The following is a 16461-nucleotide window of genomic DNA, read 5'->3' as shown; positions in this document are numbered from 1 at the left end:
TAGGAACACCCCTTACTCCTTGGGTGCAAAGTGTGTGTAGAGCAGAGGCAGGAGACTTCTGACCAGTGCATGAGGTGCCGAGGAGATTCTTTCAAGACTAATGTGCATAGGGTTGCTGGGCTCTCTGAAGTCTTGAGTGTACAACAAGACACAGTTTGATGACACAATGAAAAAACAAAACACTGAAATTTGTTCTGTCATATTAAGGTTAGGTTCATTATGCTATATTGAGCAAAAACTTGCCGTCAGTTTTTCTGTCCAAAATTAGTACTTTACAGTGAAAGTACAGTTCTGTAAAGTATAGTACAGTTTGTACAGCTTTTTTCATTTTTGAAAACTCTAAGGTTACCATTATTTAGTGTGAATGTATGAAACACACATTCAACTACAAGCCACACATGTACACACATATATAGAGCGCTGTCAGTTTATTAGGTATGTACAATTTTATCAGAAAATCCACCTTATAGGTAATGAATGTAAGATTCAGTGAGTGTAGGTACAAGGAAGGTGTAGCTAACAAACTAGCAGCTCTGTATATACACATAAACATAAAGTCTGTTAGCATGTGCACCGCTCTGCCCTAAATAACAAAAAGACTGGAGAGAGTCACTTTGAATATAAAACAAGTTTCATAACATGTGAAAATGCACTGATCTATTTTTACTTTTACTGTTTTTACTGTTTACTTTTTTACTGCAGAATCACTTAAAAATACACACACACACACACACATACACACACACACACTGCCCTTCCCCCACTGCAGAATAAACAGGTAAAGTGAAAGTAAACCACAGAAGCTCCATTTTGTGTCGAGGGGAAAATAAACCATTTGAGGAGTAAAAACACAGTGAGTATCTAAATCTAAAGCTATAATGTATAAACACACTGAAGTGACACTAGATGCAGAAGAGTTTTGTGGGTTTGTACTGAAGGTTTAATGTACACTGGTTGTGTTAGGACTTGATACCGTGACTATTTCCTGTAAGTGAACTCTGTGCTGATACAGGGTTTGATTTAACACACCGATGTTGGAGTGAAGTAAACGTGTGTCCTGCTGTAATCTGGAGAAGGAGACATGACCTCCAACATGAGTGTGTCTGGAAAACAGGACTTAAAGAAAGATGAGAGGTGAGTTACTTTTCCATTCACCAGCAATAAATACACACCGTCTCATAGGAACAGATCTGTATCTCTAAACACTCACTAGTTAACAGAGGAACTAAACTTTGCTTTAAGGTGTTTAATAGCAGTGAATATATCACTGATCTGATGTAAGAACAGTTTAGAGAAATCATTCACTGAGAGAAGAGTAAAAAGGACTGTGTAATGTGTAGCATAAGAGCAGCATAGCTTTGAGTCAGTGAACTCTACAGGCTTTAAGACCCAGCTGAGTCAGTTAGCTGTGATTGGGACTCCTGACATCAGAGTAATTCCTGAGGTATGAGGCGAGTCTCCTGTTTGAATAAGTGTGCAGACTGTAGCTGAATTAAAAAGATGGAATTATTGGTGTTTAATGATGAGCACATTGTTTAACAGTGCTGAGAAGGCAGAGTATTAATTATTGCTGATATTTCTGTTGTAACTCTAGAATGATGGAGGGAAAGAGATCAGACTCACCAGAACCCAGCTGTGTGTCCATGAAGAGTGACTGGTCAATGGAAGAACCAATTAACTTCAGAGACAGAGACAGTTCTACTGATGTGAGGTCAGTATAGTGAGGTGTTTTACAGCAGTGTTCCACCTGATCAAACTCACTCATCTCATTATGAAGCCCTTCATGAGCTTTATCAGGTGTTGAAGCAGTAAAACAATAAACTGTGCAGTGCTGCAGCTCTCAGACTGGCAGTGAGGAAAACTGCTTTAAGCGTTCAGTTCAGCCTGCAGTCCCTGAGCTGGAGGCTCTGTGGTGCTACAGAAGAACATTTACACCTGGCAAATTAATGACAATATAACTGTTTTATTCATTCATTCAATATATTTGTTTCTAAATATGCTAATGTCAGATAAGAAATCCTGAAATCAGTGTATTGTGTTAAGAGGATAGTGTTAAATATCTTTATCTTTGTATTTATTAGTGTGTGTTGTGCAGCTATGAATACATATAGTCCATATTACATGATGTGTTTTGTTTGTTCACAGACCACAAAAGAAGAAATCAGACATCAGCAGAAATCAGTTGGAGTCCATATTCAAGGTAGGTGTCTTTTTAATGTGTGTGAATAGGTTGTATTTTTTTTTTTTTTTTTTTTTTTTTTTTTTTTTAAGTTTACTGGTTTATCGATGTGCAGCAGCATTATGGGTAATCAGACAGTTGTAACTGTGGTAATAGACAGTTTTTTTTTTCTTTTCATAAAATAAAAGCATCTCTTACTGTGTAACATTATAATATTTAGATCTGTTAATGTGTGTTTCTAATCAGGAGCTGGAACACAAAGTCATCACTGTGATAAAGAATGAGCTGAAGAGATTTAGGAAGCTCCTGAGTCCAGATTACCCAGCATGCACTGAGAGGGAGGTGGAGGATGAGGAGGATCTGCACAGTGTCAGAGAGGGAGCGCTGAAGATCACACTGCACGTCCTGAAGAACATGAACCACACAGATCTCGCTAACGCACTGCACAACAGTAAGAGCTCTGAGTCATGACTTTATTCCATCAGGTTCACTTTAGAGAGAGGAAATTGTTTTAGATATTAATACTTTTAGTTTTAAGTTTGATTTTAGTATCATGTACATCTGGTGCTTTTCTGTTCTGTTCGTGGTCCAGCTTGTGGTTACTCTATACAATGGTCCTGTTCCTTCAGTAATATTTAGTACATGAATCAGGAATGAACAGCAGCATTTGAAAGAATTTTACATTTTATTTGTGCTCAGTGATTTTGCATTAAAACATGTTATTACTTTGTTTATTAGAGTCTGTGGTCTCTGTGTATCAGCCAAAGTTGAAATCCAACCTGAGAGAGAATTTTATAAGAATTCATGAAGGAATCTCACAGCATGGAAGCTCAGCACTTCTGAATGAGATCTACACAGCGCTCTACATCACAGAGGGTTGGAGTGGAGACGTCAATAATGAACATGAGGTGAGACAGATTGAGACAGCGTCCAGGAGACCAGCAATACAGGAGACACCCATCAAATGCAATGACCTCTTTAAAGACAAGTCCATCAGAACTGTGCTGACTAAAGGAGTTGCTGGAATTGGAAAAACAGTCTCTGTGCAGAAGTTCATTCTGGACTGGGCCGAAGGAAAAGCAAATCAGGACGTCACCTTCATGTTTCCACTTCCCTTTAGAGAGCTGAATCTGATGAAGCAGGAAAATCTCAGTCTGATGAATCTTCTTCATCACTTTTTCCCAGAAATGAGAAAACTACAATTAATAGACTCCTACAAAGTGATGTTCATCCTTGATGGTCTGGATGAATGTCGACTTCCTCTAAATTTCCAGAGCAATGAGAGATTGAGTGATGTGACAGAGTCAGCCTCAGTGGATGTGCTGCTGACAAACCTCATCAAGGGGAATCTGCTTCCCTCTGCTCTCCTCTGGATAACCTCTCGACCAGGAGCAACCAATCAGATCCCTCCTGAGTGTGTAGACCAGGTAACAGAGGTACGAGGGTTCAGTGATCCTCAGAAAGAGGAGTACTTCAGGAAGAGGATCAGTGATCAGAGCCTGGCCAATAACATCACCTCACGCATGAAGTCTTCCAGAAGCCTCTACATCATGTGCCACATCCCAGTCTTCTGCTGGATCTCAGCCACTGTTCTAGAGAGAATGTTGGGTGAAGCAGAGAGTGGAGAGATCCCCAAGACTCTGACTCAAATGTTCACACACTTCCTGATCTTTCAGATCAAACACAAGGATCAAAAGTACCATCAGAAATGTGACCCTGATCCTCAGCAGACCAGAGAGAGTATCCTGGCACTGGGAAAACTGGCTTTCCAACAGCTGGAGAAAGGAAACCTGATGTTCTATGAGGAAGACCTGAGAGAATGTGGCATTGATGTCAGAGAAGCGACAGTGTACTCAGGAGTGTGTACCCAAATCTTCAGAGAGGAGTTTGGGCTTCACCTGGGGAAGGTGTTCAGCTTTGTGCACCTGAGTGTTCAGGAGTTTCTGGCTGCTTTATACGCATTTCTCACCTTCGTCAACAAAAATGTAACAAGACAACCAAGCACTGATCTGTCTGATCTTTTAAACACATCAAACATGTCTGATTTCCTCAGGAGTGCAGTGGACAAGGCCTTACAGAGTGAGAATGGACACCTGGACCTGTTCCTCCGCTTCCTTCTGGGTCTCTCACTGGAGTCCAATCAGACTCTCTTACGAGGCTTAATGCCACAGACAGGAAGCAGCTCTCACAGCAAACAGGAAACAGTTGAGTACATAAAGCAGAAGATCAGGGAGAATCCATCTCCAGAGAAATCCATCAATCTGTTCCACTGTCTGAATGAACTGAATGACCAGACTCTAGTGCAGGAAGCTCAGTTGTACTTGAACAGAAAAGGTTACAGTCGTCTCAGTGGTGCTTGGCTTTCACATGATCAGTGGTCAGCTCTGGTGTTTGTGTTGCTGAACTCAGAAGAGGAACTGGATGTATTTGATTTAAGGAACTATTACAGATCAGAGGAATGTCTTCTGAGGCTGCTGCCAGTGGTCAAAGCATCCACAAAAGCTCTGTAAGCATTTCCATTCATAAGTGTGTTATATTGGTGTTTGTTAATATAAAGTAACATTTATTGATTTTTAGCTTTTATTCAACTGAGCAGAACAATTAAGGGGTTAAGGGTTAACTGTGAACACCAGATAACCATCTGTGATGGTGGATATCCCCTGGATACCTTCTTGTGCATGTGTACACGTAGGCCAAGACCTTCCAACACACAAAGTGACATACAGTGGATTCAGAAAGTATTCAGACCGCTTTACATGTTGCACACATTATTGTGTTGTGGATTTGATTTTGAAAGGATATAAATGCCATTTTTACCCATCAATCTACACTTAATTGCCTATAACGATGAAATGAAAACATGTTTTTAGACATTTTCAAAAATTAATTAAAAATTTAAAACTGAAATCTCTTATTCACAAAAGTATTTGGCAGCAATTACATCTACAAGTCTTCTTGGATACATCTCTACAAGGTTTGCACACCTGGATTTGGGCAGTCTATCCCATTCTTCATGGTAGATCCTCTCAACCTCCGTCAGACTGAATGGCAAGCGTCTGTAAACTGCCATCTTCAGAACTCTCCGCAGACGTTCAATGGGATTTAAGTCTGGGCTATGGCTGGGCCACTCAAGGACATTCAGAGACTTACCCCGAAGCCACTCCAGTGATGTTTTGGCTGTAAGTTTTGGGTCATTGTCATGTTGAAAGGTGAACTGTCACCCCAGTCTGAATTTGTGTGCGCTCTGGAGGATGTTTTCTTCAAGGATATTCCTGTATTTGGCTGTATGTATCTGTCCCTCAATAGTTACCAGTCTCCCTGTCCCTGTTGCTGGGAAGCACCCCCATAGCATGACGCTGCCACCACCTTGTGTCACCATAGGGATGGTATTAGCCTGGTGATGGGCAGTGCCTGTTTTTCGCCAGACATAGTGCTTCCTGTTCTGCCCAGAGAGTTAAAATGTAGTTTTATCAGACCAGAGAATCTTTTTCCATATTCCTTTATGGAAGCAGTGGCTTCCATCTTGCCACATTACCAGTGGCCTGATTTATGCAGTGCTGCAGAGATGGTTGTCAGGTGACTGTTGGGTTCTTTCTTACCTCCCTGACCTAGGCCTTTCTTTCCTGGATGCCCAGTTTGGCTGGCCAGCCAACTCTTGGAAGGTTCAAGGTTGTACCAAGCTTCTTCCATTTCAAAAATACTGAGACCACTGTGGTCTACTCAAAGCCTTAGAAATTGTTTTATATCCTTGCCCTGATCTATGCCTTACCACAATTTGATCGCGGAGATCAACAGACAGTTCCTTGGAGTTCACGGCTTGGTTTTTGTCCTGACAATGCAGTGTAAACTGTGATCTCTTATAGACCAAACTTTCCAAACTATGTCCAATCAATTCAAATTGCAACAGGTGTACTCCAATTGAGTTCTAGACATATCTCAAGGATAATTAAAGCAAACAGTATGCACCTGACCACAATTTGGAGTGCCACAGGAAAGGGTCTGAATACTTTCGTGAATAAGAGATTTCAATTTTTGATTTTTAATTAAGTTTAGAGAATATTTAAAAACATACATTTTGTCATTATGGGCGATTAAGTATAGATTGATGGGTAAAAATCACAATTTTACCTCCATTCAAAATCATATTCACAACACAGTAAACTGTGCAAGAAGTAAAGGAGTCTGAATACTTTCTGAATCCAATGAATGATGAATGTAATGATGTACTCCACAGCAGTATCACAACTGTCCTTCAATTGTCCAGGCACTAATTCAAGAATCATCATTGAACTAAAGCATTAAGCTTTACTTTATTCTACTTGATAGATTTTTGCATGTTGAGTTCTGATATATCCGCACTTGTCTCCCAGGCTGTGTGGTTGTAATCTCACAGAAGAAATCTGTCCAGCTCTGTCCCTAATTCTCAGCTCCACGTCTTCCAGCCTGAGGGAGCTGGATTTGAGTTTCAATAACCTGCAGGATTCAGGAGCATGGCTGCTCTCTACTGCTCTGGAAAATCCACACTGTAAACTGGAGGCACTGCGGTGAGATCATCATTATGATTCACACACATATTACACAAAATTGGGCTAACACATTTGTACGTGTGTGACACTAAAATGAAGAAAAACATCACATGCATGAAAAGAAGAAGTGTTCATTTTGACAGCTAATTTAGAAAAAATAGATAAGAGGACAATTTTAGCAATTATAAAGCAACAATAATAATAATAATAATAATAATAATAATAATAATAATAATTAAAGCTGCAAGCAGCATTTCCAGGGGGCCAAGCACCCAGACTCGGTGAGCCGCACATTCACAGACGCGCTACAATTCTTGCAAATCCTGTCAGTCATGTGTTGTCTGTATAATAGCACATGGAACGGCTAGAATGGCAGTAGATAGTTGTCTAGACAAAGGTCTCAAGATGATGTGAGCCAAATTTGGTGAAGATTAGACAGGTCATGGTCCTGAAGATGAAATTAGTTAATCGACACCTTCTGATCTGAGAATTCCACAGCACTGTGGTATATAAAGCTTTAGGATTATATTGTGCTATTGATTTTTAAAACTAAGGTAGTTCTGTATACAGGGACAGGCAGTTTTTTCCCCCTCTGGCATTCAGTCACAGTCAGTAATGCCACATTTCACCACCAGAGGGCAAGCTTGAAATTCTCACATTTTCTAACTGCCCCATGCAAGTGTGTGGCACTTCCTCTAAAACAGCATAACGCTTAAAATTAAGTTTTTAGAAAAACAAATAAAACTATTTTAGAAAAACAAGAGGCTGGGGAGGGATCGAATATTCATAGCTGTCTTTGTGCATCATGGATGATTTTCCTATAATGTGTTTTATTCCTTACTTCTGGAACTCGTGATACACTATTTTTCTACAGCTGTGTAGTTGTATGATTTATTAGCATCTTAGCATATAATTGTGTCGTGTTTGTCTCTGCAGGCTGGAAAAGTGCGGCATTACAGTGAAAGGCTGTGATTATCTGGCTTCAGCTCTGACGTCAAACCGCTCCTCACACCTCAGAGAGCTGAATCTGAATAATAACGAACCTGGAGAATTAGCGGTGAAGATGCTCTGTGATCTACAGGAGGATCCACAGTGCAAACTAGAGATACTGTAGTGAGTTACTGACTTGCTCTCACATTATAGACAAAGAAAGAAAGATAGCTGTCCCACAGTGAGTCAATGACTGTCTATTTAAGGAAACTAGAGGTGTGTGGGTGGGCAGCGTGGGTGAGTTTGTGAGATGGAGATATTCTGAATGCCTCCATCAACATCAAGTTAGACCTTTAGCGTTTAGCTAGAACATAAAAAAAAATAGATTTTTTTTGTGCAAAAGTTTATATGGCCAAACCGAATTAAAAATTCCCACAAGATTTTCCGTAACAATGATATTCTTCATACCCACGCGTGTATGTTGATAAACACTGATCAGTCCTAAATTATCAAATGCATTCACGGCACAGCTGATTTACATTTAGCCATGGCCACAAAACTCCCAGATGACGACTAAACGGTGAAAGAGCGCCGAAGCACGACGTGCATTAAATCTTCCAGTAACGCAGCTCAGCCACTGCAGTGCCTCAGCTACCACAGACACATACTAACTCCTCCTACTTTTACAGGGCGCCATTACTTTTGTCCTGATTAAATGGCAAGCCATTTCATAAAACCATTGTGATACCGTATATATATATATATATATATATATTATGTGTGTGTGTGATTTTGATTATGAAGCGTGTGACGGTGGACGGTGATAAACGTATGATGATGACTAATCATTCTGTCCTGTTTTGTCCCGGAGCATCGAGAGAGACCCCCTGGAGTTGCAGAAAAGTCACTCTTCACACTCTTCCACTGAGCAGTTCTTTATCACCAATACAGACTCACCAGAGTTCTCCCTTTCAAGACGCCGTCGTACTTTTCGACCAGTGTGAAATAGCCAGAACGTCAACCTGCTGAATTTCGGATAACGAAAATGACAACGGCTGATCAAATTTATTTGTTTAATCTTGCTAGAAGAAAAGAAAAAATCAAATCCTTTCCCATCTATACACAGCAGAGACATCATCATAGAGAATTACTATACGCAAGACAACAGCTGTTTCTAGCAATGATGAAGCTGATAATGAAAGCTGCTCAGTGAGAGTAAATGTTACTTGGTGCAATTTTTAGTAATTTATTTGTTTCTTGGCCGATGTACAGATCTGATGTCGATTTCGCGCTTACATCATTCCGCCTCAAAAAATCCTCAAATCCTACCTCACTGGTCTTGAAGTGAAGAATTTCAACTTGCTTATGTTGCTGTCATGATGATGAAATCCTCCCCAGCCCCATGTCCTGCAAATCATTTAATAAATAATATATATTTTTTCAGACCTGATCTTGTTTTTTTTTTCCTCACTAAAACATACTATATCAACAAAAATGTTTTCACCTTATGATGGAGAGATTGCTGACAAACCCTGACAATGCCACAGCCATCCATGTCCAGGAAGCCAAGGGAGCAGAATTGCCCATGCTCTTTGGGTATAATGGGTCTAATGTATGCGGAAGAGGGCGGATAGCGCTTTCCTCCGAGTGTGTTACGTCGCCCTGTGATGCAGCATGAGCAGCAGTTTCAAAACAATGCGACTGGCAGCTTCAGGTATTTTCGCAGGAAGCACAGCGGGACAATCTGTATGTTTTTAAAACAATGGCATTTATTGCTAAAATGCACTTTTTACATGAAAAAAGTCACAAGTAGTCAGTACAAGACGATGTGTAAATGAACACACTGTCAAAAGTTCACGAGGCAGTTTTCCTCAGTATCTCAACTGTAGCACCAATGGCCTATAAATATGTTTTCACAATATATTTTTTTAAATATTTATACATATTGTTTTCTTTTCTTTTCTTCTCAACGCAGCCATGTTTCTCTTTAAAATCAGGCATGTACCCCGGATCTCCAACATGGAGATGCACTTGTGCTTGTGAGAATATTGGCACTAAATTCACGAATGAGAGCGAAAACAGGACAAAAACAGATCGAAAGAGTCCAACTTTGTCTTTCCATTGCAAGGTTCATAAAAAAGCAACAAAAAGGCTTTGTCTCAATATGTAACGAATTCCTTACTGCCTACCTAGGCAGCAGATTAACCAGAGAACCAACCTTATAAGTGTTGACTGAAATTTTGCTAGCTGTTGCCATGGTTACAGTGGTGAATCAATGTTTATTCCCATACCGCTTTGGTAAACATTTATATTTCTTCTGGATGAAAAAAAATAGCTTCTGTTTTGTTGCTAGCTAGCTACAAACAAGCACCAATGGAAAAAAAAATCATTAGCTAACATCGCTTTGATAGCTAGCTATGCTAATCAGTAAGGTTGTAACAAACTAGTGCCAAACTAGCTAGCTAAAATCATATTTCAAAAATCACCCCATAAAGCTAAGACAACCGATTCGCTAATCCCAATGTTAGAATCTTAAACATTCACAAATGGCTCGGTGAAAAACAGTGATTTCTGCATTTCTTGGATTTTGTTTTGTAACTAGTTTTTTTTTTGTTTGTTATTTTTTTCCCTATGTTTGTTAAAATTCCCTGCCAAGTAGCTAGCTAGCAACAGACCGGCACCAAAGAACAGTTAGCTTAACAGCTCAGTTAGCTTAGTGAATTACTCTCCTCATAGGTGGGAAATCTGATTAGCGAATGTTAGCTAATCATTAGTGAATGTTAGCTAATCAAGTGATCAACATGACTGCAACGACTTGGAACCAGAAGAAAACAACAGCCTGAGGCGACAGAGCTAGTTAGCATGCTAATATACAAAATCCTGTGGTGCAAATTCATAACAATGACAATCAACATAAATAAAGGAAAAAAAATCTAAACTTTTGTACAATTTTTAACAGAAAAAGTAAAAACAACTTACATGAATTAAAATAAGAAATACTGGTATGTTGAATCAAATTTATATATAAAAAAATTATAATTAATAAAAGCAGCATATGATGCTGTCTTTAAGATTTGGCGATGTGGACAGCACGCTAGGCATCGGTGTTTTTGTTTTTTTTTATACGGTGTTTTATATATTATAAGGAAAAGGCAGAAATGGTGGATTTGTTTATTTGTATTTGTGTGTGAATTAGCTAGCTGTTCTGAGAATCGAGACACGACCCAATCCAGGCTTGCTTTATTTATTTTTATTTTTAAAGAAAATTGCTGCTGAATTTGTGCTAAAACTCTTTCAATTGCTGGTAGATTGATGCTAATTTCTTGAAGTGGTGCTAAATATTACGGAAAGTTCTGGAGTCTGTGTTAAAATTCGTAGTTAATTCCATAAACGTGCGATGAACTCCAACAACCGCCGCTAAATCCGAGCAACGTGTAGCACATTTCAGACGCTAACACTGTCCTAAATCCACCCCCTCGCTGGCGAACGTGTGGGAAGTTGATCAAATTTGTGCGAAATTCTTTTAATCGACGCTGAATTTGTGCTAAATCCGCGAATCCAGTGTACATTCCGATGCTAATCTCATCATTATTATGAGGACTAGTTCACATTGTTCAGTGAAAATGTGGTTCCACTTGCACACTTTCCTCTCTGATGGGAGACGCCAGTGAAAACGAGACCCCTCAGGAGCCGGCTGATTATTCAAAAAGTATTCGCCCCCCCTTCCTGTGAACCCCCTAAATTATTTTTAAAACAGCGTCAACTTTTTAGAGTCACATCATCAGCACACTTTTCCTCAGTAGCTGTTTATTTTTTTTCACATCTTAATTCACAAGATGATTTAAATGTAATTCCAATTAATGAATTTGTCTCTCTCATGTCTGTTATCACGGTCCGTAAATTTGACACCCCTGGTTTAAGGTGTTTTTAATTAAAAACATATTGATTAATAATATTTCCAGCTATCCAGTGGCGTGAGTTCGAATCCCGACAGTGACATCGACAGTCACATGAACCAAACTGGCTGTGCTGTCTGTGTGGGAGGGGCATACTTTCCTCCTTTACCATATTTCCCACGGTCTCTTTGCCTTTTAGCTGCCTCTTTGTTAGTCTCTATCCAATTAAACACCTCCCCACCTTCCTGGATCTGTAGCTCATACTCCAACCACTCTGCAAAGTCCAGGAGGGAGGGAACTCCTCTCTTTAATGGATGAAGGTATCACTTAAAGTTGGCTCTGATGTCCTGGGGCAACTTACTGCTTAGTCTGGCCACATGTGATCCACACTGAAGTTCAATGATGTCCTTCCTGCTTTAGCTGTTCTAGCGTTCCAACCAGTGCTCTAAGTCTCAGTGCAAATTTATGGAATCCCATAGAATCTCCTGATCAGATAGTGGGTCCATCCATCAACTCTGCAATTACAACCTATTTAAAATTTAAAAAATAAATAAATAAAAGTTAAAATTAAGTGAAAACCATCAGAAACATTTTCGGAAAAAAAATAGGAAACGATAAACTGCTTGCATAACTGGGGGTGTGGCTGTGTTCAGAATGAACCAATCACATTCAATCTCATGTTCAAAAGTAATTATCATACAGCTGTCATCAATGAAATAATTCTGATTAAACCCCAAATAAAGACCAACACGCATTCATACTTTTAATTTATTAAATCATTTCATTATTAGAACCAAGTTATTTAGAGAGTCAGAGAGTCAAGTTGGGAAATGTGGCCACACGAGAGTAACCAAGATCCATCCAGCACAACACACTTCACTAACTACACAAAAAGTCTGTTTGCCTTATAGCATGGAATATTATTAATCATAGTAACTCAATATAATTATTATTATTATTATTATTAACAGTTGAGAAGAGGCGTGTGTTGGAGTTGTTATGGCAGAATAATCCAGTGCACAGTAATAAGGCTGATGAGCTCTGTGTCTGTGGGAAGGACACAAGGCCTACCGGCTGTTTGAGGCGGCGCTGTGTGTTGTGCTGGATGGAGCTTGACTGTATATTCATTAGTAAAAGGGAATGTTTTGTCTTGCTCTTCCTCTTTTTTCTTCCATGATTTTCTCTCTCCTATCCAATCCGCTCCTCTATTCATGGCTTGTGTCACATTTTTACAGAAAGCTCTTTTCAGTTTGTTTCCTAGTTCAATGGCCTCAAGTCCTCCAAGCTCTTTTAGTTTGTAGAAAAGTGTTGGTGTTGTTACTTCCCTGTTGTTCCCCAGATAAATCCCACACACATGTGATTTAGTTTTGTTAGACATGCATTGTCAGGAGGAAAAGCAGTGGCTAAGAATAGGAGTTTAGAAATGAGAACATGACACATGAAACCAAAGAACCAATCAGAACATGACACACAAACAAGGGTAGCACATGGTAAGATCACGTGAGGGGCAAGGAACTCATGGGAAATGGAGTCCAGAAGACAAGGGCAAGAGTCCGGGGTGGAGTGCCCTCTAGTGGAGTTCGTGGGCACTCCAGCTGGCGATAGTAACAGGCGGCGGGCGTGCTTTACACCACTGCATCCGACGCTTTGCTTTGCACTTGCTTTGTGATGTAAGGCTTGGATGCAGCTGCTTGGCCATGGAAACCCATTCCATGAAGCTCTCTACGACTGTTCTTGAGCTAATCCGAGGCCAAAGTTTGGAGGTCTGTAGCTATGGACTCTGCAGAAAGTTGGTGACTTCTGCGCACTGTGCGCCTCAGCATGCGCTGACCCGCTCTGTGATTTTACGTGGCCTACCACTTCGTTGCTGTTGAGTTGCTGTTGTTCCCAAATGCTTCCACTTTGTTATAATACCACTAACAGTTGACCATGGAATATTTAGTAGTGAGGAAATTTCACGAATGAACTTACTGCACAGGTGGCAACCTATCACGGTACCACGCTTGAATTCACTGAGCTCCTGAAAGCGACCCATTCTTTCACAAATGTTCCTAGAAGCAGTCTGCATGCCTAGGTGCTTGATCTAAGGATGCAGGCTGTCTATCAGTACCACGCATTGCCAAAACCACGGCGGAGGGCAGAGCTTTCCAAGCCCCAAAATTATGGAATAGCCTCCCAGTTAATGTATGTGAGGCAGACACAGTCTCAGTGTTTAAGTCGAGGTTGAAGACTTATTTATTTAACCTAGCATTTAGCGACTAGTGTTTTAGACAAAGGAGTAGATCTGGGGGACTCGTGGATGTTGAGTGTTATGGTGATCTGGTGTGTTTGGATGCTGTCTTCCTCACTCTCATTAGTCACTCAGGTTTGTGACGGAAGAGTGACTGTATGCCTTACATATCGGGGATCTCTCACGTCTGTGTTTCCCCCTGGTTCTCCTTTTAGTTATGCTGTTATAGCTAGTCCTGCCGGAGTCCCCTGCATTCCTCATTAAGTTTTATCTCCACACGGTGACTGTGAGTGTACGTAACCACTTTCCTTCTCTTTCTGCCGAGCTACACTCCTGAGCTGCCGGTGATCCAGACCCCCCTATGCTCTGGACCAGATGAGCATCACTCCTGAGCTGCTGGTGATCCAGACCTCCCCCCCCTTCACTCTGGACCTGTCCACCGGCAATGCTTCATACTGCCACGAAAACGCTTCAGCTGTTTCCATGGACTACACCAACACACATTGTACACACACACACACGCACTACAGTGTAAACCCATATGAGGATGGGTTCTCTGTTGAGTCTGGTTCCTCTCAAGGTTTCTTCCTATCACCATCTCAGGGAGTTTTTCCTTGCCACCGTCGCCCTGCTTGCTCATCAGAGACGTCACACACACACTTCACTTTACTTTTGTTTGTGTAAAGCTGCTTTGAGACAATGACCTTTGTAAAAAAGCGCTATACAAATAAAAATGAATTGAATTGAATTGAATTTTATACACCTGTGGCCATGGAAGTGATTGGAACACCTGAATTCAACGATTTGGAGGGGTGTCCCAATACTTTTGGCAATATAGTGTATCTACACAAGCAACATTGTATGTCCAATACCACATTTTTTTCAACTTATATAGACAGCTTTGTTATTCAGGAGGATAATACCTGAACTAAATACAAGTGTAAACTTGATTTAGCCATTAAACATTTTTTGCAAATATTTTCTGCAAACATTCACATTACACAACCACCAGGAGAAACAAAATACAATAGCGTCCAGTGATTGAGCAATGTGAAATAATAAATAAATTGCACAGGTAATTATTGAACAGAAAAAAACAAGGGTATACAAATGTATTTGAATTTGTTCTTCATGTCTGCTTAATTTTAACATGCACTAGACACTAGATGCAGGTGAATAATATTAAAATACATCAATTGAACAGTTAGTAAATACTTCCCCAGTTATTCTCACCACTTTCCTCCCCACAGGTATGGCACAGCTGGCTCAGGTCATCTAAAAAAGAGAAAGATAACACCAAGGCTCTAATTCAATCAATGTACACTATGCATTGCAAAAGAAAATGTGCATCCTTTTAAAATCAAATTTACAGCTGAAGTTCTGCTACACAAATCTGAGCAACCTGTAAAATCTAAGGCTTCTCTGAAATACTTTGCAAATACATTTACACATAGTGCTGTTTTGGAGAAGAGTGACAGCTATTGCTTTCCTCAATCCTTCCACTCCTTCTGTTGTACTGAGGAAAACAATTGGCTCCGCACACAGTAAATAATCCAGTGGCGGATAGAGACATTTTTCCCAGAAGGTTCTTGTGACCCAGTAGCAACTCTTCCACGCCCGGTACTGGGTCGTGACCCAGGGGTTGGGGTCCTCTGCTCTAGATGTAGTAAGTTAGTGTATTTTAATGTTGGCCATGTCGCTATAAGAAGTGAGTTATTTTATTTTCCTCTATATTTAGTTTTGATGACGTGTCTTGGCATTTTTTGCTTATTGTGTCTCTTTTGTGTTTCTCATTTTCAGTAATATTTCAGGTGCTGTCTCTGATGCCTTTAATACTCCTGTTTTCTCTGAGTTTTTACTTGTTTTATTACATTCTGTGGGTTTTCTGTGTGATTTATATCAAGACCAACCTGGAGCTGGACATTTAGGAATAATTCCTCATTTATTATAATTCAGATTTTACTTTGTTGAAGAAATCATCATCTTCCACATTTTTGTTCTGTCTGGTTTGGAGTTGGACATAGTCTGAGACAAGCTCATTATAATGCTGCTTCTTTTACTGATTAAGTAACTTTACATTTTTGTTTTAAGTAAGCTGGTTTCTGTTTTTTGAAAATATCTCACATTTCAGGGCTTGATCTCATTAAAACCTTTAAGTGTTTAATTTGTTTGACTTCTTTGGTTAATTCATGAACAGCTTGTTTGTTTGTAAGAATGTTGTATTGAGTTTGCAGTAAGCTCTCTGCTCGTTTATGTTTAAGTTTATTCTCACTGAAATGGCTAAATGATCTGATTCAACTCAATACTTTGTTTTATAGGATTTCCACTCTGAGTTTCTGTTCCTGTGTCTCATTCTTACAAAATGCTGTCTTTCATTTATTCCCTAATTCAACTCATACACACACGCCACTTTATTAGGAACACCCCTTACTCATACATACACACCACTTTATTAGGAACACCCCTTACTCACACACACCACTTTATTAGGAACACCCCTTACTCATACACACACCACTTTATTAGGAACACCCCTTACTCATACACACACCACTTTATTAGGAACACCCCTTACTCATACACACACACACCACTTTATTAGGAACACCCCTTACTCACACACACCACTTTATTAGGAACACCCCTTACTCATACACACACCACTTTATTAGGAACACCCCTTACTCATACACACCACTT

At 40.0% G+C, this 16461-nt stretch overlaps 1 protein-coding gene across 1 annotated transcript; it reads left to right on the top strand.

Annotated features, from left to right (window-relative positions):
- Window positions 1-768: 768 nt before the first annotated feature.
- LOC128318300 (NLR family CARD domain-containing protein 3-like) lies at window positions 769-9483 on the top strand. The gene is made up of 9 exons (XM_053233833.1): window positions 769-853; window positions 1013-1134; window positions 1595-1711; window positions 2146-2200; window positions 2426-2630; window positions 2918-4685; window positions 6550-6723; window positions 7642-7818; window positions 8507-9483. Exons 2-9 carry the CDS (start codon window positions 1082-1084, stop codon window positions 8637-8639), a joined length of 2682 nt encoding a protein of 893 aa, XP_053089808.1. The 5' UTR covers window positions 769-853; window positions 1013-1081; the 3' UTR covers window positions 8640-9483.
- The last annotated feature ends 6978 nt before the right edge of the window (window positions 9484-16461 follow it).

This window comes from Pangasianodon hypophthalmus, chromosome 5 (genome assembly GCF_027358585.1).
Source record: "Pangasianodon hypophthalmus isolate fPanHyp1 chromosome 5, fPanHyp1.pri, whole genome shotgun sequence".
Classification (NCBI taxonomy): Eukaryota; Metazoa; Chordata; class Actinopteri; order Siluriformes; family Pangasiidae; genus Pangasianodon; species Pangasianodon hypophthalmus.
The sequence above is the reverse complement of the archived record's forward strand: the minus strand, read 5'-3'. Positions and strand labels throughout refer to the sequence as shown.